Source organism: Paramormyrops kingsleyae, chromosome 21, assembly GCF_048594095.1.
Source record: "Paramormyrops kingsleyae isolate MSU_618 chromosome 21, PKINGS_0.4, whole genome shotgun sequence".
Lineage (NCBI taxonomy): Eukaryota > Metazoa > Chordata > Actinopteri > Osteoglossiformes > Mormyridae > Paramormyrops > Paramormyrops kingsleyae.
Window position 1 is genome coordinate 18466811 of NC_132817.1, and position 26315 is coordinate 18493125.

Here is a 26315-nt window from a genome sequence, read left to right on the forward strand (position 1 = left end):
AAGTAAAGGAAAACAGAGTGTTTCAAAAGAACTCTGGCGTCATGGCCCCTGCTATTTCACATTACCTTTGTGCACAGTAGCACAAAGATTATATTGCCAAGTACACCCAATTTTATTTGGAATCTACTCCAGGACCAGGCCAACGAAGCGTGGAACATTGTTTACATCTTCCGGAGAACCTGACATTTATTTTCCAGTGTATTGCATGACTGCAAGGGGGGGGGGGGGGTGAGGGAGCCTGCAGGTGTCTCACTGTGCCAGCAGGCATGATAGCGATCAACTTCAACCAAAATTCCACATAATCGACGTGAAGAAAATGCGCCAATCTGATAAGCGTGACCATTTTTCCAATTCCCATTAAATTCAGAATCTGGGGGATCTTGTCATTTTGAGTCTCTGCAAAAGGTCCAGGGACCTTTAGGGTCATGACAAGCTCAGGATTTTAACTGACAGTCCACCCCCTCCAAAATTGACTAATTTATTCTTTTTTGGGGAGGGAGGGCAGAGCGGTGATGGCGGTTCAGTGAAGTAGCTGCAAGAACTTGATTTGTGACTGAATAGCCTCAGGTGGGGATCTCTGCAGGTTTTCTGGCTCCTCTTCCGCACATTGAATCTCATTTGGTTTCAGCAGCATGAAGACAGATAAAACACATAAAACAGACGGCAAACTGCTTGGATTAAAATAATGGTGAGTAAATGAGACGCCACAGGATTTGCTCAAGTAAAAATATATTTTTCCAAGGCTCAGTGATAAAGCTCATACAGAACACTTTGCAATTCCTTCAGACAAAAACAGAAACTAAATGACAATATTGCAGTTGTAGACTCTCACCACGGTAACCAGTCACACAAATGGGCAACCGGAAAGCGAGCCCAGTCAGCAACAATGACATCGCCGTTTTCAGAGTCAAGGTGCACGGGGTGGGGCGGCACAATGAGGGGGGGAAAAAACACAGAAAGGACATACCGGACTTCTCCATACGCAATTTGCTGGGTCCAAATCAGATTTTGAAAATGGGCAGATATAGTTTCACCTTCTCAAATTGAAACGGTGTACACTACATTCGAGAATATGAAAGTCATGGCTAAAGATTGAAAATCGTCAATGTAAGAAAATGGTCTGCACAGGAGATTCTAAACACAATGTAAAGCGAAGATGCATTCAGGTCAGTCTATGCAGTCAGTGAAGACCCCACGGTCTGCATTTCTTCTTTTGAATCTCCAATGTCAGCATCTCGCCGTATATTTTGTTTTAATTGTTCGCAGACTGACGCAATAAGAGTGCTGATTAAAAACATGAGGTAAGAAAGTGGTTCGAAGATTATAAATCATGCAGAACATGCTAAAGACCAACAAAATATTTTGTTGTGAAGGAGAAAGGAAAAAAAACTAAAAATACATAAAGTGTGCCTTACAAAACAACTGAATTACACAGCTTCGCATCTTTGGTTACAAAGTAGGTTGAACAATTTCACAGCTTTTTTTTTCCCCACCCAACAAAAAATATATATTTATATTTATGCACAAGACAACTTTTTTCTCCAAAGGTAGGGGGAAGTATGGCAATCACCTTTCTGTTCTTAGACAAAGCAACCAGAAACAGAAGTGAACAGTCTTCTTCATCAAAATAGCCCACCAAAGATTTCAATTAAGATTCCGTTTCACAAAAACTGGTGTTTACCTGTACAAACTTGCTATGTTTATAATACTTTACACTCTATACAAAATGTACATTCAAACTGGATCGTAACTAACGTAAATAAACAATCCCAAAGTAAAATTGCCATTAGTGTTATAGCTATGCCAGGATTTTTATTGCCTATATATTTAACTAGTTGACATAATACATCACCCACCTGCTGTGCGAAACTTTTACATTTCGAACTTAAAAAAGGTTTTTACTGATTCTGTGACATTTATGTTCATTGTTCATTGACGATATGAAAATAGCAGCCCAGTAATAAATAAACACAAACAGTGGAAGTGAACTGATGAACTGATTTCATGTTGAAGTATGGGTAGATATCCCAGCATCCCTCACTTCTGACATGAAAGGGAACAGGCCAAAGCGTCCCCCCACCCCATCCCATCTAGGGCAGGACACCGTTTTCACCTTTCCCCACTGTTTCCACTCAGAAAGCCATATCCTCTCTACCCAGTGAGCGATGCCCCCTCCCCACCCGGTCACACCACGCCACGCCACGCCACTCCACTGGCTGGCAGCTTCTCGCATCTACCCGGCCACCTGGGTCCGGGCCGCCCGACACCGGGAGGGGCCCAACGGCGCGCACACACCCCACGCGCCTCGTCACATTTTTTGAAGCTTGGGGTGAACAAGGTAAAAGACTCAATTAACTTTAAGATCTTAAATTCTCAAGAGGGTTTGTATTCTCCCACTCTCCATTCCCACCCCTCCCACTTCTGCCAGCCCTTGCCCCAGTCCAGGGGGGACAGCATAATGCTTCACGCGGAGGATGTGTTGTGCTGAGGGGGCAGGAGCTGGCCGGCCTCCTGAGGCGGGGGGGCGGCCTGGACCGCGGGATGCTGCTGTTGTTGCGTGGGGGTCCCACTGCCACCAGCGGTCTGCGAGAGCTGGGACAGCTGGTCGTTATTGGCCAGTGACTTGAGCACGGCATTCTCCCGCTCCAGCACAGAGTTCCTCTCGAACAGCTCCTTGATCTGCTCCTTCAGCACCTCCACCTCCTCACGCACCGCATACATCAGATGGCTTTTCACCAGATCCTGGATGGGAGGTAGAGGATACTTGCCAGTGATCTCAACAAAAACAGACCATATTTATACCACCAGTGCGAACACCACAATTACCCCAAAACCAGACACATTCAAATGAGCTTCCATTCAGATTGAAATGCAACACATTGTTCTACTGTTCTTTTGGAGCCATTAAAAGTTAGTTTTTTGGTTTTTTTTTTAAAGCAGTAGAATGTCTCCGAAAAACGACATGAGAGAGGCTGTAATCTTTGTCAGTAATTTAAAAACTTACCATAGCCTGTTCTATTTTATTGTCGATTGCCACAACACTTGCCCCAGAAGCACTAAAGGGGGAAAAAAAGAACAGCTTTAGGGATCACAGAAATCACATCCAAATTTATCCGCTCACCCATCCGACAAGCAGCTGGCTCAGAGTTTCAGACCAGACTCCCCATACTGAGCATATCAAGCTCAATGATGGTTATAAGACAGTTTAACAAGGTGCTTTGGCGCCCCCTACGAGACTGAATTAGGTAACTGGAACTGAATCGATAATTTGGACAAAGCAAGTTTACAACAGTAAACAAAAGTCCCCGTAATATTCAATTAACGATCTGTTGTCCGATGAAAGCGCAAAGGCGCGGTCGCTGAATGTCTATACCTGAAGAGACAATGACGTTAACATGACAGCGGAAAAGCGCTCAGCTTTACTGACGTACATCCGAAGGCATTACATTCTTTCCAAAAAAACATGCTGACCTAACCTTCAAAACACAACCATAAAAATCACCTGTATGCACACGATTACCGTCAAACGGAAATGTGTACCTAAGCTTATTATTACAGCAGGAATTTCTGCGACCCGGAACATGTCACTACAGTCGGGAAAAGAGAAATTCCCTAAAAGATTAAGTTAACGGTTAAGTGTAGTCAAGCACTGATTTTCTTCCAGATCATCGCCTGCATCTTCGATCATCTTCCCACTACAGCATGAGATGTCACTGATAAACGCATACCGAGCTGCAAACGTTTAAACAAAATATCCTTAATACGATCGGCAGTCCACGGTGTTCGATGCACGAACCTGTCAGAGTTTCCAAATCATCCTAGAAGGTTCGCTTGATCGTGCTGTGACTCGTGCAGGAGCGGCAGCAGACCCGCGCACCGCAGACTAAGGACACGGAGGACGTGACATACAGGCGAGTGCCGAAGGGCCGCTAAAGCGGTGCGTCTGCAGCGGGCCGCCCATAATGTTGTCGGCCGTGTCAATACTGGTTTTATACTGCTGTTCCAAATCGCTGTTGGTTATATATAATTTACCACAGACGAAATTTAAACTGACCGGCACAGCAAACGGCGCTTGACCGACCCTTGAAGGGACATACGTTTCAAAAGAGTGTTAACTCCGACCGACTGGTGTATACAGAATAAACGACTGAAGGAAAACCTCTTACCAAGTAAAAACTCGTCCAACATTTGACAGACTAAGTAATCGCGGCAGTCATCTCTGTTCAGAGAAGTTTTGCGAATATAAACAAGCAATCCTGACGTGATTTCCAACAATGACCAGGTTGCAACAGTCAAGGGCTGCCGTGCAAAACGACAATGAGTCAACGGTACGTGCCTGGTTACGTGAAGTTTGCAAACATTCACACTGCGACAGCACACGGCAAACACACAGGAGCCACCGACGATCGGCGCACGTTTCGTTAACTTCAGTGAAAACGCACAGTAAAACGAGTAGGTGACAGTTACCTGCAGCGGACCCGACACGGTAACAGATGTCCGGAGTAGGTGGGAGAGGTCCCGGGAGAAGACCCAGGGGAACAGGGAAGTCGGTAGGACATTTTGCAGCGCATGATTTAAGGATGTCCCAGTTCCAAAGCCTTGAACGCACACTGGAAACTGTACTGACGAGTATCGTCGCTGGAGGGTAACTCTAGCTGCGTTTCTTAATAAATACTGGCGAAGGGGCCGCCCCCGCGCTCGCGAACTAAGCACCGCCTCCTCCCGCACGCTCCACCCCCCACTCCGGATCGGAGAAGATCCATTTTCCCGTTCGTAGCCTGTGCATCGCAAATTTAACTTGACCCAGTTTTTCCTTTCATAATTAAAAACAATGAAATCCATCTCTACATGACACCGCTGGCGCTAAGATGTAAAGTGCTGGGTCTCTCAGCTCAGAAGGCACCGCGGACAATGCAAGTTGGACATGATCTGGAATTGGTTTCGAATACCACGATCACATTTCACAACGTTTTCAAGTGGTTTGAACTTGGGGGGAGAAAAACATCTGTGTTTCACCCTAAATAGCACTATGAAAGGTATTTAAAACATTGAGATGGAATTGGGTGACATTTCTGAAGAGTCTGAGCTGCAAGTGCTAGATTTTTAAAGTTATATAAAAATGTAGCACTTGCTACATCTGGATTCTTTCCCTTAATCACCCCCCTCCCCCCCCACACCCATCCCTGCAAACTAATTGCTGTCTTTTTTTTACCAACAGCTCCGAAGGCAGCACATCTCAACACTTCCCAGTGTGAAACGGAAGAGCCACTCTCTCGCATGCGCACCGCCTTCAGCAGCCCAGGTAAATTCAGCCTCCATCGTAAGGAATCCAATTTATTTCTGGGGGAGGATGAGTGACAGCGACTTCCCCTGACTGAAAATTAAAACGAGACATTCCGTTCTCGGGACATTTCACGTACACATCCGGCTCCAAGCAGATCACAATCGACCCCCTGGCTCAGCCTCTGTGGAATGTGTGATGAAACACCAGTGCCGTCTGCATGTCACGTATTTACAATACCGCCCCCCCCCTCCCCAAATCCAGCTGCTGATGGGGACTGAAAACAATGGAAAGGTGGGTCTGGGGCAGAGATCTGATCCACTGGGACAACAGAGAGGGCAGAGGGGCTGTGGGTTCATGGACCTCCGGGTATGGGGTGTTACATAAGCACCCTGCAACGTTACACTCCTCGTTCAAAGGGGAGGGGCAGTGTGCAGGACCAATCATAAAGCAAGATGCCGCCAGACCTGCCCAATGACACGCCAGCCACCGCCTTCCCGAGCACATGCTGCCGAACACTGGTCAAATGTGTTCTCGATTATGGCCGACAGCACAAGTACACGAGTCCCCCACAACAGCGCTCTAGAGAGCAGCAGAGCCTTCTTGGGGGGTGGGGGCTTTCAAAACACACTAAAACACCTAAGCAAAAGGAGCGTCTCAAAAAAAGGGCACCAACAGGGGTGAGGGGAACTTAATCATTGTCAATGGAAAAGACGGCATTTGCCAGGTCTTATTTGCACAGTGGGGGTGGGTCGAGGCCTTTTCATTTCAGTGCCCAAGATGAGAAATACTGCACTGAAAAGAAAATCCAATTTAACAAAAACACTTTAACAAGACAAATTACTGAATCAAATGGCACCATTACATGCAAAACACTTTCACAACCAACCTGAAAGTAAACTATAGCAGGCCAACAAGAATGATTACAAATTACATGGTTACTGTGTACATGTGACCCAGTAATATTTAACATTTTAAATGAAGGTATACACGAATTCAGCCATATTCAACAGCAGGGGAGAGGACAGGGCTGTAGCAATAAAAAATAAAAGAAAAGAAAAGAAAAAAAGGTTGTAGGAGGTGCAAGAAAACTTGTGTGCAACATTCATGGATTCCTGAACCAAGTGTCTCATGTTAGAAATGCTAATTAAGACGACCATGGATTTGTGATGCATGTTGAACTGTTTTCTGGAATGGACAACTAATCGTGTCAGGTATGAGGTATCAGACATAAGGCCCTTTAAAGCTTAGTTCTCGTGAAAGTATTCCAAAGACTCAGCAAATAACTCCGGAAATCTGACCGAAATCAGAGTGGCATTAGAGAACAAACTGTTGGATTCACTTATACGTCGCAAAAACAGAGCGATACTAATTTCACGCTGCAAACCAGAAAGTCATATTGCACCCATCTGGGCAGAGATAAGTTATGTACCCGTAGGGCAGGGAAACAAAAGCCTGTTTATTAGAAATAAAATCAGCATCTTCATAAACCCTGATGAAAATGAGGAGCATTAAAGCTTATAACAGACAGCGCTGTGAGTGTTGGGCAAATGGTCAGAATGGACGGTTTTAAACATGAAAAACCTTCTTCGGAGGACGTGCAGATGTCCACATTTCTCACCCAGATGCTGTACCAGAGAACACCCTCCCCCCTTCAGACCCAAGAGGGCCCTATTTACCCTAATGGCCTTTAATTAGAAAAGTTGGGTTTTCCGCCATCGACGGGGCAGACTAGTGTGGACACAAGCTCACTTCAGGGGAGAAAATAGAAGGAATGGGGGAGGGGGGGGGGGTAAATCACAGGTTCAGAATGGAGTTGGTGAAGGAGGTCTTCGGCTGGCATGAGTATTTGAGGGAAGGCATAGTGAAGTTGAACCCAGCATATCCAAGAGCAGCTCATCATGGATGCCTGTCCACGGTTATTAGGGGAGTTTCTCAGGTCATCACAGAAGGGCCCCTAGTTTGGCATCGGGGGGGGGGGGGGGTATGGCCCGAGGACACTGCAGTTCAGAAATGCAGTGGGATGTACTCAGGGGCCAGAGCCAGGTGCTGCATGTCACCTGAGCCTCAAACTGCATTACCCAAGTCAAACTGACCAATGGGTTGTCCAAGCACTCGCATGTTTATTCATCACACTGGTGTTTTTATTCCGTATTTAAAACCAACAAGCAAAGGAGGTAGGATCGGAAAGTTCACATCTTGAGAAGGTTACACTGAAGAGTCTATGTTCTGTACCTCTAGAAGAACAAGAAGGGGTTGTTTTTTAAAAAGAAAAAATAAAAAGGACTGACTGGGAAGACCTATCCTGAGGCTCCAGGTCGCCTGGCGTGAGCTTTGGGATTCATGTGGGGGTGCTGAGAAGGGCAGCCCCCACGACCTGGATCATTTCAGGGAAAGACCTGCAGGCAGAAGCCCAGCGCCTTCGTTTACCGGACAGATCCGTGTGCCCACTGATTAATGCCCCGCGTGGTTACATGACGAAGCAAGCATTCAGCCTGTAAACTCGAGGTCAGTCAGTCTGGCTCTCGAATGATGACCCCCCACCCCACATGAAGATTTGCCAAAGGCTGGGGGGCCATATGCTAAAAGGTGGTACTGACTAGGCAGAGGGACACATAGCAGAGACATCATTCTGCACTCTGAAGGACAAACGGACTGAGCTTTTGACTGTGAGGAAATGGAGGTGAGGGGCATGAGGCGGGCCGAGGGGTCCGATATCTGCAGCAGGTGAAAGCGAGTGGGGTTAGCACCAAAGCATGCCACAAGCTAGTCCAATGGCATGCCACAAGCTAGTCCAAACACAGCTCGGCCTGATGTTCTGCAGACCCCCTCAAAGGCTCCGACAGCGCCGGTATCTTCCCCAACCATGTACATTATACAGCACTAAGGGGCTTTAAAACATGTCAGAGGACAAAGTGGCACTTTGATTCCTTTGGGAAAATAGGAAGGGAAGCAGAAAACAGAAAAAAATAGAATCACACAACTCAATGTGTAGCGCCCCCTGGTGGAAGATTTCACAGAAAAATAAGTATACCTCCGTACATTGTCAGTATCCACAAGTCCTATGCAGGGTTGCGGGTTCTGGAGCCTATCCTAAAAGCAACAGAAGCAAAGAGGGGAATAACCCAGGACGGGACGCCAACCTATTACAGAGAAAAATAAATAGGAACCACACGGAAGCAATGCGACACACATGAATGTGCCTGAGGTTTAAACCCGGTGTTATTCTTACGCATGTTTACAAAGGATACTAAGCGGTTCATGTCTCTTCCTGCCCTGCTGGAACTATGGAGCGTGGTGCCGCTGACAGACAAATTTCACCCACGCAGCAGGTCCATTTTCCGTTCATGAAATGAAATGAGAGTGGCCCCTCGTTCAGGCACAGCCAGAACCCCTGGGAATGCCCACAGAGCTGTTTAGGTTACTCGTCGCAGAAGTCGATCTGGGGCCACGGGGCCTGAGCACCCCTGTGTTCCATCCACCATGTGAGGCTATGACAGGGGCTGGGTGGTCAGGCCTTGAGTGGTAGCAGCCATTATGGTGGACAGAATGAATGTCTACCCCCTTTTCTCCCTACTTTGCCCTTTCACCCAAAAAACTCAAAATCTGTTTCCAATTCTCCATCTGATTGTTGGTGCTCATGCCCGCATTGACTCTCACATCGTTATGATTTCCAAAGCATTGGGCCCGAACTCCAGGTGAGGCAGAAGTATTTCATGCCCAGACTTTGCAAGCTTTTCTTTTTTTGTTTTTCTTTTAGGGGATAACATCCACTAAACAAGTAATAGAATGTTGTGTAATAACAGAGGTTATTTAAAGTACAGCAAACAGTGTCAGCGGACAACTTTAAAACACAAAAACAGCAAATTTATTTCGAGTTCAGTGTTTTCAGAAACATACATACATCCACAATATTACACATTTTAAACACCTTAATCCATTTTGCCATATACTGCCTCATTTCTGGTTTATCGGATCCCCTTCCTGACCCAAGCTGCATATCAACAATGACTTCTATTCACTACACAGTACATAATTTTCCCAGGACGATTACATCAAGGGACAACCCTGGGCTCTAATATCATTAAACTATCAAGAATTAAGTAATCTCCCTAAGTTTACAATTACACTGAGCCATAAAAACATTGAGAGCTGAGTCCAGATGTCCCAGGGGCATGTTAGATCACCAAGTAACAGCAAGAACCCTTTATAAAACCAATTATTCCATGGAGGAAAAAACATCAAATTTCCTTTCAAAATGCTTTCTTTTTTGCACCTCTGTATAGGGTGCAAAACAAGTTCTTATGAAAAATGGATACTTTATCCTCATTTCTGAATCACTGCTGAACAAAAACACCCCGAGGAAGGCAGCACTCAGAAGGAGAATCAGTGACGAATGCATTCAGCCTCCGCTATTGTGTGGTGCTGACTCGAGGCTGTTTACAGCCAAGGATGTCAACTACACCACCTCCGACAAGTCAAATCCTGCTGAGCCAAGAACTTCAAAACGAAATCACTTAGAGAAGTCACTTCTGGGGGCCCACAAAGTCCACAATGCACGTAAAAGGCCTCACTTAAAGCCCTCGTTAGGCTGAGCCCATGGGGATGCGTGCTGGATATAAGCTGGACCAGGATCAAACAGGAGCCGTCAAAGCAAAGGCTCTTCGCTCAGCTTGCGCAACACTTATCAAACCAGAGAACAGCAGAGAAATTAAGTGCAGCACAAAGACATGCAATGGAATGACACATACAGTAAATGGCAAGGACCCCAAAGCCCCAACTATGACAAGGCTGTGAGGGAAAGGATTAGTATTCCACTGATCTACTGCAGCGTCTCCATCTCAACCTACCATACAACAAAAACAGCAGAAGGATCTACCAGCATCCCTAATAGTGCTCATGTCCAAAATGCAAATACTTTTCCAAGGAATAGGTCCATCCATTTCATAATCATCCTAGTAGGTGGCACAAGGAAGCTGCCAGATTGCCAAAGGTGACGAATGGAAACATTAATACGTCCAGGCTGTTTACCAGGAAGTAACAAGCCGTCACATGACCATACAGACCTGTTGGCTTATTAATCACAGTACCGATGAATGCACAGGTGACCCTGGCAAAACTCCAGCTCTCCCAGATGGACACTTTTCTACCTGTGCCAGAACCTCACAGGATCAGCTCTTAATTGCTGATCAGGTCAGGAAGGTCACAGTGACCAGTTAATATATACAGCCACATATTTACTGTATTAAGGTACTACAGCAGGACTCTTTGCAAGACTTGAGCCCACACCCCCAAGCACTGCCAGGGAAGGGCTGTTCTTAATACATATGATCTGTGCCCGCCACTCCCCCACCAGCCCGCTTTAAGTCACCTAAAGTCCCTGTTGCCAGTTTACAGTTCAGTGTATTTCAAAAACGCTTCTTGTACTCAGAGGTACCAGGCATTTTTACCATTTTAGGCATTTAAGGCAGACAAAATTAACCTGAACCGAAACAAAGATGTGTGATTTTGGTCACCAGTCAGAGTAATGAAGGGGGAACAGCATGACAAAGCGAAACGCTCTGACAGAAGTTCACGAGAAGCCGGCCGCATCACACACACCTGTCAAGCCGGTGCCATGCGGAAGATACCAGTGGCACCCGCAGGAAACCACCTGTGATTCAAGCCTTAGCAGGAGGGAACTGCGACTCAGCATGATTCACAGACTGTAGCCACAAGCACAGGACGTACGTGAGCCGCCGCAAAATCGAGAGCGGCCCCAAAGGGCAGGCAGAGGGCGCTGCTCGGGTTATCCACAGCAATACCGCAGCGCAAAATAAATCTCTCTCCTACACCTAAAATGAAATTACTATTCAGTTCCAGGAAACATATCAAGGCTTATGCACCAACAGAAAACTAGCAAAGTAATTTCAAGCAAAGTTAAGAGAGAAAAAAAAACAATTAAGTCAGCGTTTCAGCTTTATGGACATGGCAAGGCACCAAGGCTTTATGCCACCCTACCAAGGCCTTTAACAAGCAGCACTTTGTTTACTGCGCTAGCATGTAACCCAGATATGCGGGTGAATGCTGAACCCAGGTTTCAGCGCTGCCCGAAATCCCTGCACTGATCCTGCTGTCAGCCGTTTCAAACTGCAGGAGACAGACAGCGCTGGGATGATTTTTCAGAGGGAAGCCCTGTCAATGTTACACATTTATTAACAGATCTCACTCTACTATGCCTTGCAATCCTCTCATCCTCCGCGCTCCGGCACATGCTCACATTCACTGCCTGCTTAGAGACCACGCTGCAGTTTGTCAGCTTGACAATTCTGCACAGTTTCATTTCCTGTTAATTCATCCTGTTCTTCATTTACAAATGCAAGGAGCTACATATAGTTCCCTTTCTTTTTTTAAACGCGTGGCAGTGCTGATTGTTAATATGTTTTTTGACTAAGGAAGCATTAGCAAATAAAGCTGGCAGCACAGATTGTGGGGGTAAGACTTGCAAACAAGAGGCTGCACGTTTTTAATGGGGAGCTTTTGCTGTACCCTTGAGCAGTTCCATACAAAGAGTGGATAAAATTATAACTTAGTGTAAAGGGAATTAAAGAAAGTATTTCTTTAAAGCTCTGGACAAAATAGAACATAAACTCGAAGTAATCCATCATGAAGAATCACTGCACCCCTCAGGGACTTGAGAGGAACAAAAATCTCATACAAAATAGTCTGTTTATTATGAGATTAATTCCTTAACGGAATCTTTGACTGGCAAAACGTGCAACAGATTAACCGTGTTAAAAGGGTCAAGGTCCTCCACCTCCCAAAGGGGAGCTACTGGGGTCAATGTGGCCTTATTCAGTTAGCCTTCGACTCCTCAAACCTGCCTACCCCAACCATCCTGGGAACAGCAGATGCACCGAGAGAGAAGAAATCGAATGTTCCACAACCGCTGATATGGAGAGGGAGTGGGGCTCAGTCAAAAGGTCCATGTCAGCTGGAGCCAAATAACAGTGAGGAAGAGCTCCCTGGAAGGCACACTGTATCCCAAGACACAAAGCAGCACTTTACAAACCCAACTAATCACACGGCATCCTCCATCTGCCATTAAAAGCTTGTGGGTTGGGTGGTGAAAATGGCTTACTGAATTTACAGGGGGCACCAATATTAAATCCAGGTGTGCATTCTGAAACCCCCCCCCCCCCCCGAAACTCACTTCCATTATAGTCCATAGTTCCCTGTAGCTCAGGACTTGATGTCTTGATGTATTTTAGCATTTCCACGGCTCCCAACATATAACATCACATTCCCAGACTAGTATCTGACCAACCCATCACAGTATAGGATTGCACGAAGACTGGAAACCGCTCACTTGATCCTTAGCGGCCCAATCCCCAGAGCCTTAAAGCACAGCACAACCACACACCTCCCCCCCGCCACACACACACATGCACACACAGCCCCCCCAGAGCCAGTACACACTGTTCTCCAGGGCGAGGTGTGCTTGTTGCAGCAGCAGAACGTGTCGATTCAGTTTCGACCCTGTGCTCATGAAGCCAAAGGAGAGAGCTGATTTATGGAACGTTTAAACGCCCCATCTTGGAGTGGCCTGTTTTTCCTTCAGTATCTGGCACGAAGCCCCTGTCACAGCGGACCATTACCTCATGACCGAATACTGTACAGAGTCATTCTCGCCTGCCCTATTAAGTGTTCCGTGTATGTCGCAAGGGATTTACCTAAAGGAGTTGGGCCAGGCCTCCTTTGTCTATAAAAGCAACACCCCAATAGCACCAAATGCTACATCATGTCATTAGGGAAAACCAAGTTGGCAGAAATGCGGTTCTCTCATCTGTGGCTGTGTTCAACACAAATCCTGGAACATAGACTGGACACGGCAAGTAACAGAGCTGGGGCCTGTTTCCCAGATTATTAAGCAAAGATCACTCCCTGCTTTTCTTGTAGTATTAGGAGGATGGGAGTGAATTTCACCTTTTTCATATTTCCATTCACTCAAGAAGACCTAAAAAAAAGAGGAGACCAGTAAGTAACAGTGGTCAAAACCCCAGCCTTCCTTGGTTCAAGCCTCGGGGGGATTTTCTGTTTATCTCAAGGACGAGAACTTGAGTTACCTGACTGGCTACTGAACACAATCCTTAGCGATGAGCCACCACATGTAAATCACATGTTGCAGTTATACAACAGCTACTGCCCATCTAACCCCAAGCAAACATTAGCTAAGGTTACAGGGCTGGGAGGCCAAAGTGACTGTAGAACCATGGCCTGGTCCCTCAGCACCCAGGGCTCCCCGAATCCTACTTCAATCCTCACAAAAATGTCATCAGTGTTCTCTTTCCCAACCAGTAACTCTTTGGGGCAGAAGCACATTAACATCAGAGGCCCTTGGGATATTTGTTGACTGGGGGGTTGGGGTGGGGGCACATTTAAAATGGTCAGTTGTGGGGCCCTTTTGAGTGAATGATTGGCCCATGCATTACAGCACCCCTGTTTGGGGTACACAAGTCAGCATATCTTCCACCCCATTAAACGGACAGCGCCTATTTGCCCTTAAGAGAGGGATTTGTGTTGGGGGGGACAAAACATACAGCACTAAAGAAAATTAGCACGCACACACAGTATACACAAGTGGCTGCTAAAATGAACTTAAGTCAACTGTACATACTGGTATTAGAAGAGAAAAAGATACTCAAAGCCCAGCCCAATTAAGCCTTTTATGTTGTGCCAGCAGAAGAAGCCTTGTAAATCACCTATTACCAGCTACATTCAGCAGGCCTGGAGGGTCATTATGCCTTTTTCTTCCCAAACAATAAGGACTATTTTCCATGAGGTAGTGATGAGTAGGCCCAAGAAATACAGGTTGGTGGAGTCCAAATTCTATAGAAACTATGCAATGATGGGAACAGGGAAGCAGGTAAGGGGTGCAGAATTTGAGAGATGGCATTCCGACTTGTCCTGGCTTGATGACACTTGAGACTGAGGAGCTGAACAACTTTGGGATGTACGGTAAAAAAACGGACATGTTGGCTTCCTTGGCACACGCAGAATTTGTGTGAAGTCATGCAGATTATACGAGTTTGACTGACTGACAATGCGATCCAATTCAAAGCTTATCTCCTATTGCATGAGCCAATTAATCTTACATTTTATAGATAAGTGAGCCTCCTAATAAAAAAAACAAAAAAACAAATCAACCGTTTTCCCTCCAGCGCTGCTGTTGCTGGGTGCCACCAATTTGAACACAAAGGTGAGTGGATATAGGCAGCTACTGTTCAGCTGTGTTGGCTTGCAGCTTGATGTTGAGATTTGACATTCCTGCTTTTTGATAGCTATTTGATAGGCATGGGGATGACATGTGTACAGTAACACCGCAGAAAAACGGCAGACTGCTCATTCAGCCCAGAGCAGGAAAAGGAAGAGCCGCTCAAATTTGTGACCTTAAGCAGGCAGGAAATAGCTCTGCTTTGAAAAATTCATTTCACAAACCCTTCCATATTCACTCTACATTTAACAGCAAGGGCCAGAATTTGGAAGCGTATACCATAAAAATAATAATTTAAATGGAAGGTTCATCTAGCAACAAATGTGAAGGTTGACCAGATTTTAGCCCCTTTAAGGCCTGTGAACGAAAAAATCGTTTCAGCATGGTTCTACAGAGGCTTCCCTTATAGAACAAAAACCACAAGGAACACTCACAAAAACAAGTTTCTAGTTCCTGTATGCAAACATGTATTTCAAATCCACCAAATACGCCAATCATTCACCTTCAAAAGTAGAACAGGTGTTCAAAAAAAGTAAAAATGAAAATCATCTCCAGCTGTATAGTAATCCAACACATAACCACGTCTTGGGTTTTTTGGGTAAAGGGACTAAATCACACGAAGGTTAATTTTTCCCAAAAATCATGGCTGCCTAAAGAAATTAACTCTTTCACAGGTCATTGGCTCTGCCTCAGAAAGAGAAGGAACAAACCAAATTCTGTTAAGTCATATGACTGAAACAGCAATTGTATTTGCCCACATTTCAGGTCAATCTATCCTCCTTAATTTTAGTTAAAACAATAGACTAATGTTTGCCGGCTTATTCTGACTAAAACTCAAACAAGTAATTAAACAAGAATTACAGATCTAATTTTAAGGCATTTCCTGGATAAAAAAAAAATGGAAAAACTCCATTCAGCTACTGTTTCCAATGCAATCAACATTGCCTGAATGCGTCATCCTTCCCAGCACCAAACTGAACACTGGAGAACTTCTTTCATGCCTCATGTTCCATCAGCTGTGTGACACACCAGCAAGACTAGATGTCAGTATGTGGGTTGCATCAATCATCCAACAGCGCCAGGAGTTTTAACAGTCAAGAAATGGCTATTAGTAACAGCCATCGAAAGGTGACTGCCAGAGGAATTTAAAGAAAACGACAGTAGGCCTACTTCTGATATTGCCCAGAATCTCCAAAACTCAACATCCAACCACATGCAGAACAGCATCAAGTCATTTGGAAGAGGAGAGACTGAACTTGTCAGAGGGGATATCAAACTTCTCTGAAGCTCTAGAAGTTTCAGACGAATTTAAAAATTAACAGGACTGAGTGATGGGGCAAATAACTTCCTTGAAAGTTAAAAATAAGCACGATATATGTTACAGTTAATGGTCATGAGGTTTAATGGAAAGTATCTCATCTGAAACCAAGAAGCAGATGTCCGACTAATTTGGCAGGCTAGCAGAGACAAAAAGTGACAGCGCTTGAGCTGATACCCAGTTGGGGAAGAGGATGTGCTGTATGACCCTTAATGACAAAGAATCCCCAAATGCAAAAAACGCATGCCTACCACACTAAGAGCGCCACCTTGCGCCTAGGATCAACATGGCAGACGGTGAAATCCTCCCCCAACCAACAAGAAGAACTGAGGGCTTTCGTTATTATCAAGTTTAATCACAAATCTCAGAGTGCCGAGTCCATTGGCTCATAGTTTCCGTGCTTTTGTTTCTGTATGACTGCGCAAGGAAATGGAGCACAAGTGAAGATATGTATGTCCACTCAACAGACATTCAGAGTTTAATGGGGAAAATGAGAATACTGTCACTCTTCTGTTGCACTCCAGGGCTAAATACCTTTCTAGGCCCTCCATTTTAAAATTACAAATAGTCAAATTGTGTTCTTTCCCAGTTGTTCGCTGAAAATAAGATTACACATTAAACAGAAACAAAGCTGTCACTATGAAGATCGAGAAGGGCTTGTGCCCAGCTTTCTGAAGCAAAGAATCGGATCTCACCGATATCACCTGCAGGAGCGGGGAACCTGCAGAGGTGCCAAGAAAGCAAGTTCTGATGGATCGCTCAGAAAACTCTGACATTAGCGGGAATTCTGCATGCTTTGGCCTGGCCGACTTCAACAGAAACAAGCAAATAGGAGCCAACATTTGGTCCTCGTCAAAGTTGTAATATACTTTCCAAAATCAAGCAGCTTTGCTGCTCAAGCAACAAGATCAACATTCAGCCCCTTTTGGCTCTAGGGGTGGGGAGGGGACAGGCCTCAGAACAAATCGCACACAAAAAAAGAAAATGTCAAAACTTCCCCCCGAAACTGAACATTCTTATGAGCTTAAGGGAGTAGAGCCTGATAGGGGTCACATTCTTCCTGTTCATTTTACAAAGAATTTGATAATTTTTCAATAAAATATATGCTATATGTGCTATAAAATATATTTGGGATTTGGAGCCATTACCCATGTGTTTTTTTAAAAAGTCTTTAGCTGTGTATTTAGAAGGAGAACAGAAAATCATTACAATGTGCAACTTCAAGAGAGAAGGCAGCCCGGGCTAAATTATTGAACAATGCGTTTTGCTTCCTTTCAGGAACACCATACTCTTTTGAAAGCTTAATGCTCGAACGCAGAAGATCAATTACCAGGACGTAGATGTTTTCAGTCCCCTACACCAAGTTACATTTTTGCTTCCATATCAAGCGTTTCGATTTTTTCCCTGCCTTTTCTGCTCAAGCCCCAAACACGGCTTCCACATCTGTGCATCTGATCCCACTGCAAGCTCTCCCCTGGCGGCACGCGATAAAACAACAGCCTGAATCAAAGGCAGACCACAGCTCCCCAGAAACCATTTATGTACTCACAGAGGACATTTACTGTGAGGTCTCACAGGACGAGACAGCCCATTAACCTATTCCCACTGCTGGGAGCAATAGAAATGAAAACTTTCAGTAAAAGACAGGAGAGGAGCAGCCTCAAATGAGCTGAACAAGCTCCCCACATGCACAAATTATTGAAAACCTGTTAGAAACATGAATAAATGAATGAAGTCGTTCCTGTAATTAACAGTCATCAGAAGATGCTCAGCATTCAAACCAGGAATGGGGGCAGCATGATGTCCTAAGGGGTGTCCAGGGGTGGGGGGTTGAGGTCGCAGGCAAGTGTGTGCGTGTGCACACATGCCTGCTCAACAACGGCAGTCATTCAGCGAGGGCTTCCCTTGCCGTGCCCCCCCAAGCAGGGGGTCTGCCGACCAGTCAACATCCAGCAGGCAGTGCGGCCCTGAGGGGGAGGGGAGCACAGAGCAGCCGCCATCTACTCCCACTGAACAAACGGTGTCTGTGCTTCTGGGTTGATGTTCTGGAACTGTGCACATGTTTCACATCTCTAGAAATAGGATTTTTTTTAAACACATGCATACACTCATTCTACTATAAAGCAATTTCTATATAGCATGCATGCACACAAACATATACACATACATATTATATACGCACACATACACACACACACACACACACATATTATATAGGAAAAACATACGCGAGGCTAAAAACAAAAAGAGACACAGCAACACTTAACCGCCCCCCCGATTTACACCTATATAAAAAAGCCAGTGTGTTCTGAGTAAGCATTTTTTGCACCAACCACACTCCCCATTTTGAAGTCACAAAGCCACACAGCGCTTCTTGGCACAGTTGATAACACCCATGCACCAGCAGGCCGTACCTCAACAGCCTTGCCAGCAATTCACCGAGATATTAAAACGCAGACACTCAACCGGGCCAGCGGCAGGATGATCCTCCCCGCCCAACCAGCGCTGCGCTCACTGACTGCACGCGAGGACCCCGCAAATCCTTAAGCCATTACTAAGCACACAGGCTCTAAGAGTTCCATTCGACACCATATAACACAATGGGGCCTGTCAAACCTCTGGCATCACACTACAGAGGACGCTGAGCAGCAAATGCGGAGGCGTGGCTGATGGGCATACAGGTGCACATCCTGCTTAAACGCCTCCTTCCTGAGTTTCGGCTGCAGATCCGCCAGAGACGTGACTGCATGAACCCAGAGGGGCGAGAGAAGTCGCAGATCAACACACCGGGGGCCTGCGACAGGGAGCTTATCTATGAGAATAAAGCACTCGGGGGGGGGCAGTGTTCAACTGTTCAACACTAGATAGTCCCAAAAGCCCCCACTAACCAGGTGCCCAAGCCACCAGCAGCAGGTCCCTCTACGGCAGGGTTATTCAACTCACGGTCCTCGAGGTCCGAGCCCTGCTGGCTTTCCAGACTTCCTTTACCTGTCAGTCAGGTGTGAAGCCTCTGACCAATCAGAATCAGTAATTATTAAACAACTACCTGGGAGAACTGAAAACACGGCCAGGATTTGGAATCGAGGTCCAGAGTTGAAGAACCCTGCTCTACGGGATCCATGGAGAGCGGACACAGGTCACAGCCATCGACATCCAGCAGGCCCTGGCGACGGGAACACTGGCTTACAAGTGGAGCCGACTGGCCAAGGAACCAGAGCAGCATTCCACGTGACAGGTTTCCCCAGCTACTTCAAAATATCTGGTCAGACCAAAACCACAACACTGACGCTTACATTATTTTGCCCAAACAAGCTGGATACCGTTAACACTTTCTTCAATTTCCAAAATCCGTTTCCTGAAATAAGCTTTTAAAACGTATCTACGGCAACATACCACTCCATACTCAGGTTGACTGCAAACCCGTGACACACTATGGCAGCTCAAAAATGTATCATTTCCTGTAGTACATGGCATTCAGTTCAATGCACATGCCACTGAGGAACCGAAAGCTTAGAAGCGACATCTCAAGGCAAATAAACCGCTTACCATCAAGATCAGTGAGTAGACTGATGTACCAATGTTGAGCATTAAAGTCAGAGTGAGAGGTTATTCTGAAAATGAGACCTGCATAAACTGTCCAATTCATAAAAGAACTAATATATGCACAAGTCAAAGATCACATTCACAGCTGCACAATCAGAAGCCTGTATTACCCACTGCATGTTACCATACATACTAAGGAACCGCAGTTTTAATATATTTACTGTCTCAGAATAGGAGTTTCTCCATGCCATTTTAAAGGGCATTGTTACACAAACATTCCCATTCATAGAAAGCGCTCATGTGTACAGACAGATATAGAGTGAGTTGAACCAGCATGTTTCCTGGGACTGACTGCACATGACGCAAACCACAGCACTGTCCTGCCTGCCAGGGAAACCGGCCAGCAGCCAAGGAGACATCCACACAAACTGTAAACCAGAAACTGTGCTGAGAACTCCCCCAAACACATGCCTGCAGAGACCATAACCTACAAGACCATCAGGCAGCAAAAATAAACAAACAAGCAGGACCCAGAACTGCCATCTAAAACACCTGAGGATCCTAAATACACAAGCACCCCTTTCGTCTGCTAAGGCGACATCAACTCCACCCTACTCAGCATGCTCTTTTCAGAATGACATCTGCACCATAAATCTCAACCCTAATGACAGGTCCCTCGCAGCCAAAGCATCAAACATTGGACACTGCTGATTGGAGGAACTCCGATGAGGGGCACCAGCAGCGAGCTGGCAAAGCAACATGACTCAGCAAGACCGAGATCAATAGCATGAGAAAAAGAAACTATTTTGAGGGCAATAAATCATAAGGGAAGCAGCTTTAAAAATAAAATTAAGACGGGGGCCATGAACAAGCTTCACTGCCTGCATTAAGTCTCAATGAGAGGCACTTTAAACACTATTTCCTTTCTGTGTGACAGAGATCAATCGGCAGCCGTCCGAGCTCCAGCTACCACCCCAGCCACGGCCAGAAAAACTGCTCGCTTACACAACTGTGGTTCTTTTATACTATTTAAATACCCAGCAAGGCATATTTGGTGGTGGTATAAATCTATGACGAAGAGGAATTTATTTGCCGCTCTCTTTCCAAAACACAGTTGTATCTGACAGCCTGTTGCCCACTCGGGACCAGCATTAACCTTGCACAACACCTTTCTGACAGCCCTAGACGTGTCGTCGCTACACAGATGCGCTGATCCGTCAACAGTTTCCGAGCCAATTGCACAAAAGACACACCCCTTTGTCACCACTGGTGTTTCTGCCCATTCATTTACCATAATGCGCACTTTGCTACTGCACTCGGGCACGGGTGTCATTCGGAAAAAGCACCTATATGAATTTAGCTGGCATAGAGACAGAGTGCAAGCACATCAAAGCACATGCAGCCATATAGCAAGGTCTTCCATACTCAAATACACTTTCATAAAAGCTAGGACAAGCTTGGCAGCAAGCTTAGATTTGAAGTGTTTTATAAAACTGGCTGTTGCTATTGCAGACAGTGATGGAATAGGTGGAGCCATGTATTTATTGTCACTGAGGTTTTAAAAGAAAGGCTTACCAATCTTCATCTTCCTCCATGGCGATGGGTATTCCAAACAGAGTGTTCACAGTGGGCACGCTTTCTGGGTTTGAGGCCTTCACAACATCTTTTCCCGGGGTGACAGGAGCCTGAGGTAGGACGTCGGACTTCCTCCGGCAGTCCTCCACCGGGCTGCTGGAGAAAGGACCCAAGGTGCGGGACTGTCCTGCGGAAGGAGGTGTCTGGGGCGGCAAGGCCAGCGGAGTGCTGGAGGCCACTGGTGAGCCCCCAGAGGGCTGGTACGGCCCAGTGGGCTTTGGCTGCTGTTGCTGCATGAGGCCAGCTGAATCCACCTGCTGAGCACTAGACGGTGTGACTTGTGGGGGCCCCTGGGCCTGCGAGGAAGCGCCTGCGCCCACGGCCTGCAGAAGCGGGAGATGTGGTTGCCTGTATTCTGGCTGTCCGACAGGCTGGCCGGGAAGTTGATGGGCGTTTGGGAGCTGCCCCGCATATGTGAAGGCTTGCGTGACAGGTATGCTGGGGGACTTGTGGGTGTGCTGCATGGACACATTAAAGGAAGAACTATTGTGCCCTGGGGGGAGTAGATTCTGGGGTGGGATGGCGGCGTACGGAGGGGACTGGAATGCACCATGCGCCACGCTTCCAAAGCTGTACGTCTGTGGCTGCTGAGGTGGGTCTACCAGGTGCAACTGCACGGCAGCTGAGAAAGAGCCATCCGCACTAGAATCGTGGCCCGGTCCGGACAACACAGCCGATACCACCACAGACCCACCAGTGGCACCGAGCCCACTGTCCCTCTCCATGCTGTGATCCAAGGCACTCGTATGCCGGAGGCTGTCCATGGACCTACCAACGGCGCCCTCGGAATCTTTATCATAGTATTCCACACAAGTCCACCTGCCCCTTCGGAAGGGCTCCCCCGTACCATGATCGAGCTTGATGACCCTGAACCTCGAACTGCAACTTGTGGTAGTAGTAGATGCTGTGCTGGAAACGGCTGGGGCAGGAAGTGGCTGAGATGTGCTCGCTGCTACATTTGTAATCCCCGGTGCAGGGGCTGAAGCCGGCTGCTGCAGAAGCGCGGGGGGCTGGCCCGCCGGCCCTAGAGTCCCAGAAATCTGCTGACTAACGCTTCTAAAGCCGATACCCCCATTCAGGGAACCCGTCGCTGCGGGTAGCTGCCCATCTTGAGGTATATGTGATGGCATCGCGCCGGGGGCCTCAGTTTCCCCGACATTGTTCAACGTTTCTTCCGACGAGCTCCGGTCGCACGCCTCCGGTTCGAAATCGGTCCGGGACACGTCGAATATCTCTGAAGAAACCTCCTCGGTCCGTGATTCGTCCGGGTCGTCCAGATTCTCGGTATCTTCGATGATGATGCTGGCATCCACCTGGGCCGGTGTCACGCTGGTTATCTGGAAACAGCTCTTCTTCTTCGCCGGCATTTTGGACATCGCGAAAAGCGGCTTTAGTCGCTATGCACTTCGTCGCCTCCTGTGTGAAACCGGTATCGCCAAGTTCTTACCTTAGCGGCACATAAACTGTTGGACAGGTCTAAAGTATCCCAGTTTCACAGTTTTAGCTAACTGTTAGCGAGACGGTCGTGCGTCACCCTCCTTCCTCTTCCCTCCTGTTGCATTTTACCACTTAAAAGGAGCAAACCTTCCCAACTCTGGCGATGCAGCGTTTCCAGATATCACTTCGGCTCTCCGCGACCCCGGTTCTCCGCGCTCCGGCGCCGTCCCGCACAGGTAGTAAGTGTTCCGGGCTCCGGAGTTGCCACCAGACCGCTGTCGCAGATAAACCTCCTCAGCTGTAACGGCTACTTCACACTGAGGGAGGCCCGTCCCACTACCAATTACTACTCAATAGCTAGCGAGCTAGCTAACACCTCTTTTTTTTCTACCTGTGAACGCGCGTATACGACATCCTGCAGAACATGTCTGTCTTTTTCTTCTCAGAACGTCGACTTATTAAAAGACGGCAAACCACCGCCTTCCTTGAATGAGTCCTCTCCTTCCACTCACTCAAGGGAACCGAAATTTGCCAACTACCTCCCTCTCTCACTCGACAAGATGGCTATGTTGCGCGCACTGCATTCTGGGAGACCTGCGCCATGGCGTACGTAGGATATATGGAGTACGCACGATTTAGAGAATACGGAGTACGGAAGGTGTAGAACGTTTCAAATTCCGGATTCGCGCCGCAGAGTGTCCATATTTTTGAGTGTGTGTATATTCTCTGACGTCAAACGTTGACCAGCTCGTCTTGCAGAACAAAGCGGCCGATACTGGGTTTGGCAGTTATTTAGTGATTTAGCAATCGTATATTATAAACGTGAGGCAAGTATTTACTGATAACACCGAACATTACTATTTGCATGCCTGAATATATACACACCCATTCAAGGTTAAATGTGCAAACTACAAACGTTAAGCAATTTTTTCTCGCTGTTTGTTTTCATTTTCTGCCTGGACAATATAATCCAAGAAATTTATAAGAAGTTATTGACCATAAAATTCCTGAATTTGTCTGTATTAGTTTATTGGATTTGCACATTTGACATGGCGATATAAATTGCAAATTCCATTCCTCAGTTAAAATGTTTATGCATCATAAAACAATATCATTGACTACAAGTTAGTACGGATAAATTAATGTAATTAATTTCCGTTGTATCATTGTCAAGCAGATACATTTTATATCCCTTTAATAACTTTATCCGCGCAATGGAATCCACAAATCAAGTTTCCCTTTTTGTTCAAGCCCATCCCTAGAGTTAAAAATAATTAAATGTAATTTAAATCCATGAATGCAATGTTCATTCACAAATATGACTAGCAGCCACAATCATGCAAAAATATGTGACTTAAATATGAGTAATACTGGTGAAATGTTGCCTCCCCGCTGTTTTCTTAGTTACATTTGGCCTGAATATAATTTCTACTTGTGTTTACAGTCAGGCTTTGCATTAGCATTTGTTGTTGAATGAATCATGCACTCCTTTAGTTTACCTGCCCTGCATGCAAACCCGAGAGCTCGAGCTGCGTGTTTCCTCCTCGTCTTTTCTTATCTGTGTGAATGCATGCTTAAGGGGGTGAGTACACACTGTAGTACAATTTCTGTTCCATACTACTATCTGCACTTAGTGTTCCTAAATAAATGGGGAGCCATACTTATTCCTAAGTAGCAGTTGTTATTAAATTAAGAAAGTCCATTAGCAGATCAGTCTGCAATAGCCCAAAAACACTCACTAACCTACTTAACTTGGTTTAATCTTTCAGTCTGCCGGCTGTGATGATCCCATAAATGACTTAAACCTTCTGGTATCTCAGTCTTGAATTAATGGTCATGACAAGCAGAATGGGGCACACAGCTCGCCCTATCTCCATCAGCTATCACTCCTCTGACAAATTCCGCCCGTTTATGACTGGCCTTTCTCTGCGCCAGCTTTCTCTTCCCCATGTATATTTTCACCATCCACCATGGCTATTCCTGGTCATCCTGCGGCTCATCTGATTTGATCTGATCCTGAAATATACTGCAGGCGGTGTTTTCTTTCTCTCTCCTTAAGCCACACTCCTGATTACCAGCTGGAAGTGTCCTTAAATGGTCAGATTTGACCCTTGGAAGAGATGAAGCGCCGAATCGGGCAAATTGCATGGGTCAGGTTCAGTGAGATGAGAATGGTCACCATTATTACAGGATATCTCTTGGGGGGATAAAATCAGCAAAGTTCAAATTTCATGTCTATATGTGGTATTTAGGAAAAATGCATGGAATAATGAAAAAAATTATTTTTTTTCTTTTAAATTTATCCAGTAAATTTCATACAGTAAAAATATTTAACTACACGCACAGTGTTTTCAAACACCCCCTTGCACTTTTGTTTCACAGTTGTCACCAGCTTCAAGTCACTTTTAATAGTGATCTGAGTCCTTGGAAGACATCCGTGGAAATCTCCTCCAGCGGCGACCCCCTATAAAAACACCGTAAAAGGTTTTATTTGTACTCTGTCCAACTTTTAGCCAATTACTTGAGCCAAGAAGGCTGTATTGTTGAATGAGGATATGAGAATTTGTTGAACGAGTATTAAATGTCAGGCTTGAACAAGTACAATTGTTCGCTACACAGAACTAAAGCCCAAATTTCACTCACAGCTGCCAAGCGCATGAATTCATCAGTCAGTGTGATTTCCGTCTCCGCGTGTAGATGCAAAACTAGTATAGTTTTTGTAAAAGATTTATGTTACCTGCATGCAGCATGAGTTGAATTCTAAATGTTTTGTGTACTAGCAGCAAAATGGTATTAATAAAGTTTATGTGTTGCCCCACACCCCCCTCCCCACACACACACAAACACACACTACACAGATGGGTACAGACACAATGAGGATGAACTCTGCTGGAATCTCCCCCACCCCCAGACACACAGACACTGTGGGGATCTTTCTATAAGGCCATTCATGCTCTGAGTGCTAATTCATGCAAATCCTAAAATATTCAGTAAATTCAGAGCGTTTCATCCATTGGGGGGTGGGGGTTTACTGGGAATGGGGCTCCAGAATTGTTAGCCAAGAAGAACAGCCAGAGATAATTAACCCTTTGTGTCTACGCCTCCATTTCAGGATATTCCAATATGGCCGGACGATGGCCAACCTGGACCGGAAGATCTCCTGTGATGGGGCTCCTCAACAAGGTCTCTGTGGCCACGCCCACCACCACGGAGGGACATTCGTAACGGTGTCACTAAAGGTGATGTCTGAACTATATGCCTAGCACACTGTATCTCAGTAGCATCAGCCTTGGAACTGATTAGCGTGAACATGGATTACTGAGAAATACTTTCTAAATAGAATTAGGCTAATTTAAGAATTCCTTTATGTTCATTAGTTGAAATCAGGAGCTGTGATAAGAATGTAACGTCTTTATTTGTGATTTGGATTTTCCTGCATCTAAATAGTACCTGTGAACTTGCAGACATCACTATAAATGGAGTAAATGTATAAAAATCGATGTGTCTTTTTTTGTAATTTTTTCCCCATTCGCATTGTAGCTGCATATTCTGGCCAGGGTGCCCAAGGGTGCCTGGAGCCTGCCCAGGCAGGACTGGGCATAAGCGGAGGGGTACACCCTGGGCAGGATGCCAGTCTATCATACCACACATACACTACAAGCAATTTAGAGGTGTCAGTCGACCCACCACATATCTTTGGTCTATGGGTGGAAACTGGAGTACCTGGAGGAATGTAGTATGACATGGGGAGAACATGCAAACTCTACACAATGCAGGACTGAGGTTAGGGTTTGGAAGTGTTAGGCCGCAGTGACATCCTTAACTATACATAAAGATCTGGGAGAAAC

General features: G+C 46.0%; 1 protein-coding gene and 1 long non-coding RNA gene across 3 annotated transcripts; one reads left to right on the forward strand and one right to left on the reverse strand.

Moving 5' to 3' along the window:
• Positions 1–712: 712 nt before the first annotated feature.
• LOC111853571 (TSC22 domain family protein 2-like) lies at positions 713–24021 on the reverse strand. The gene is made up of 4 exons (XM_023830595.2): positions 23967–24021; positions 20971–22446; positions 3005–3056; positions 713–2742 (listed from the first exon to the last, which is right to left on the reverse strand). Exons 2-4 carry the CDS (start codon positions 22404–22406, stop codon positions 2464–2466), a joined length of 1767 nt encoding a protein of 588 aa, XP_023686363.2. The 5' UTR covers positions 22407–22446; positions 23967–24021; the 3' UTR covers positions 713–2463.
• On the forward strand, positions 23036–25943 carry LOC111853572 (uncharacterized). 2 transcript variants are annotated; one of them, XR_011984519.1, is made up of 3 exons: positions 23036–23294; positions 24850–24951; positions 25580–25943. It is a non-coding gene; the product is annotated as an uncharacterized lncRNA (long non-coding RNA). The 2 variants fall into 2 exon arrangements; XR_002840484.2 differs by having other exon boundaries at positions 23036–23178.
• The last annotated feature ends 372 nt before the right edge of the window (positions 25944–26315 follow it).

What these genes read in the sequence shown, in the direction of transcription:
- LOC111853571 (XM_023830595.2), bottom strand. Translation starts at nt 22,406, where the DNA reads ATGTCCAAAATGCCGGCGAAGAAGAAGAGCTGTTTCCAGATAACCAGC. An exon ending in ATGGAGGAAGATGAAGATTG is followed by an intron (nt 3,057 to 20,970) that starts GTAAGCCTTTCT and finishes TTCCCCCTTTAG; the next exon opens with TGCTTCTGGGGCAAGTGTTG. An exon ending in ATAAAATAGAACAGGCTATG is followed by an intron (nt 2,743 to 3,004) that starts GTAAGTTTTTAA and finishes CCTCCCATCCAG; the next exon opens with GATCTGGTGAAAAGCCATCT.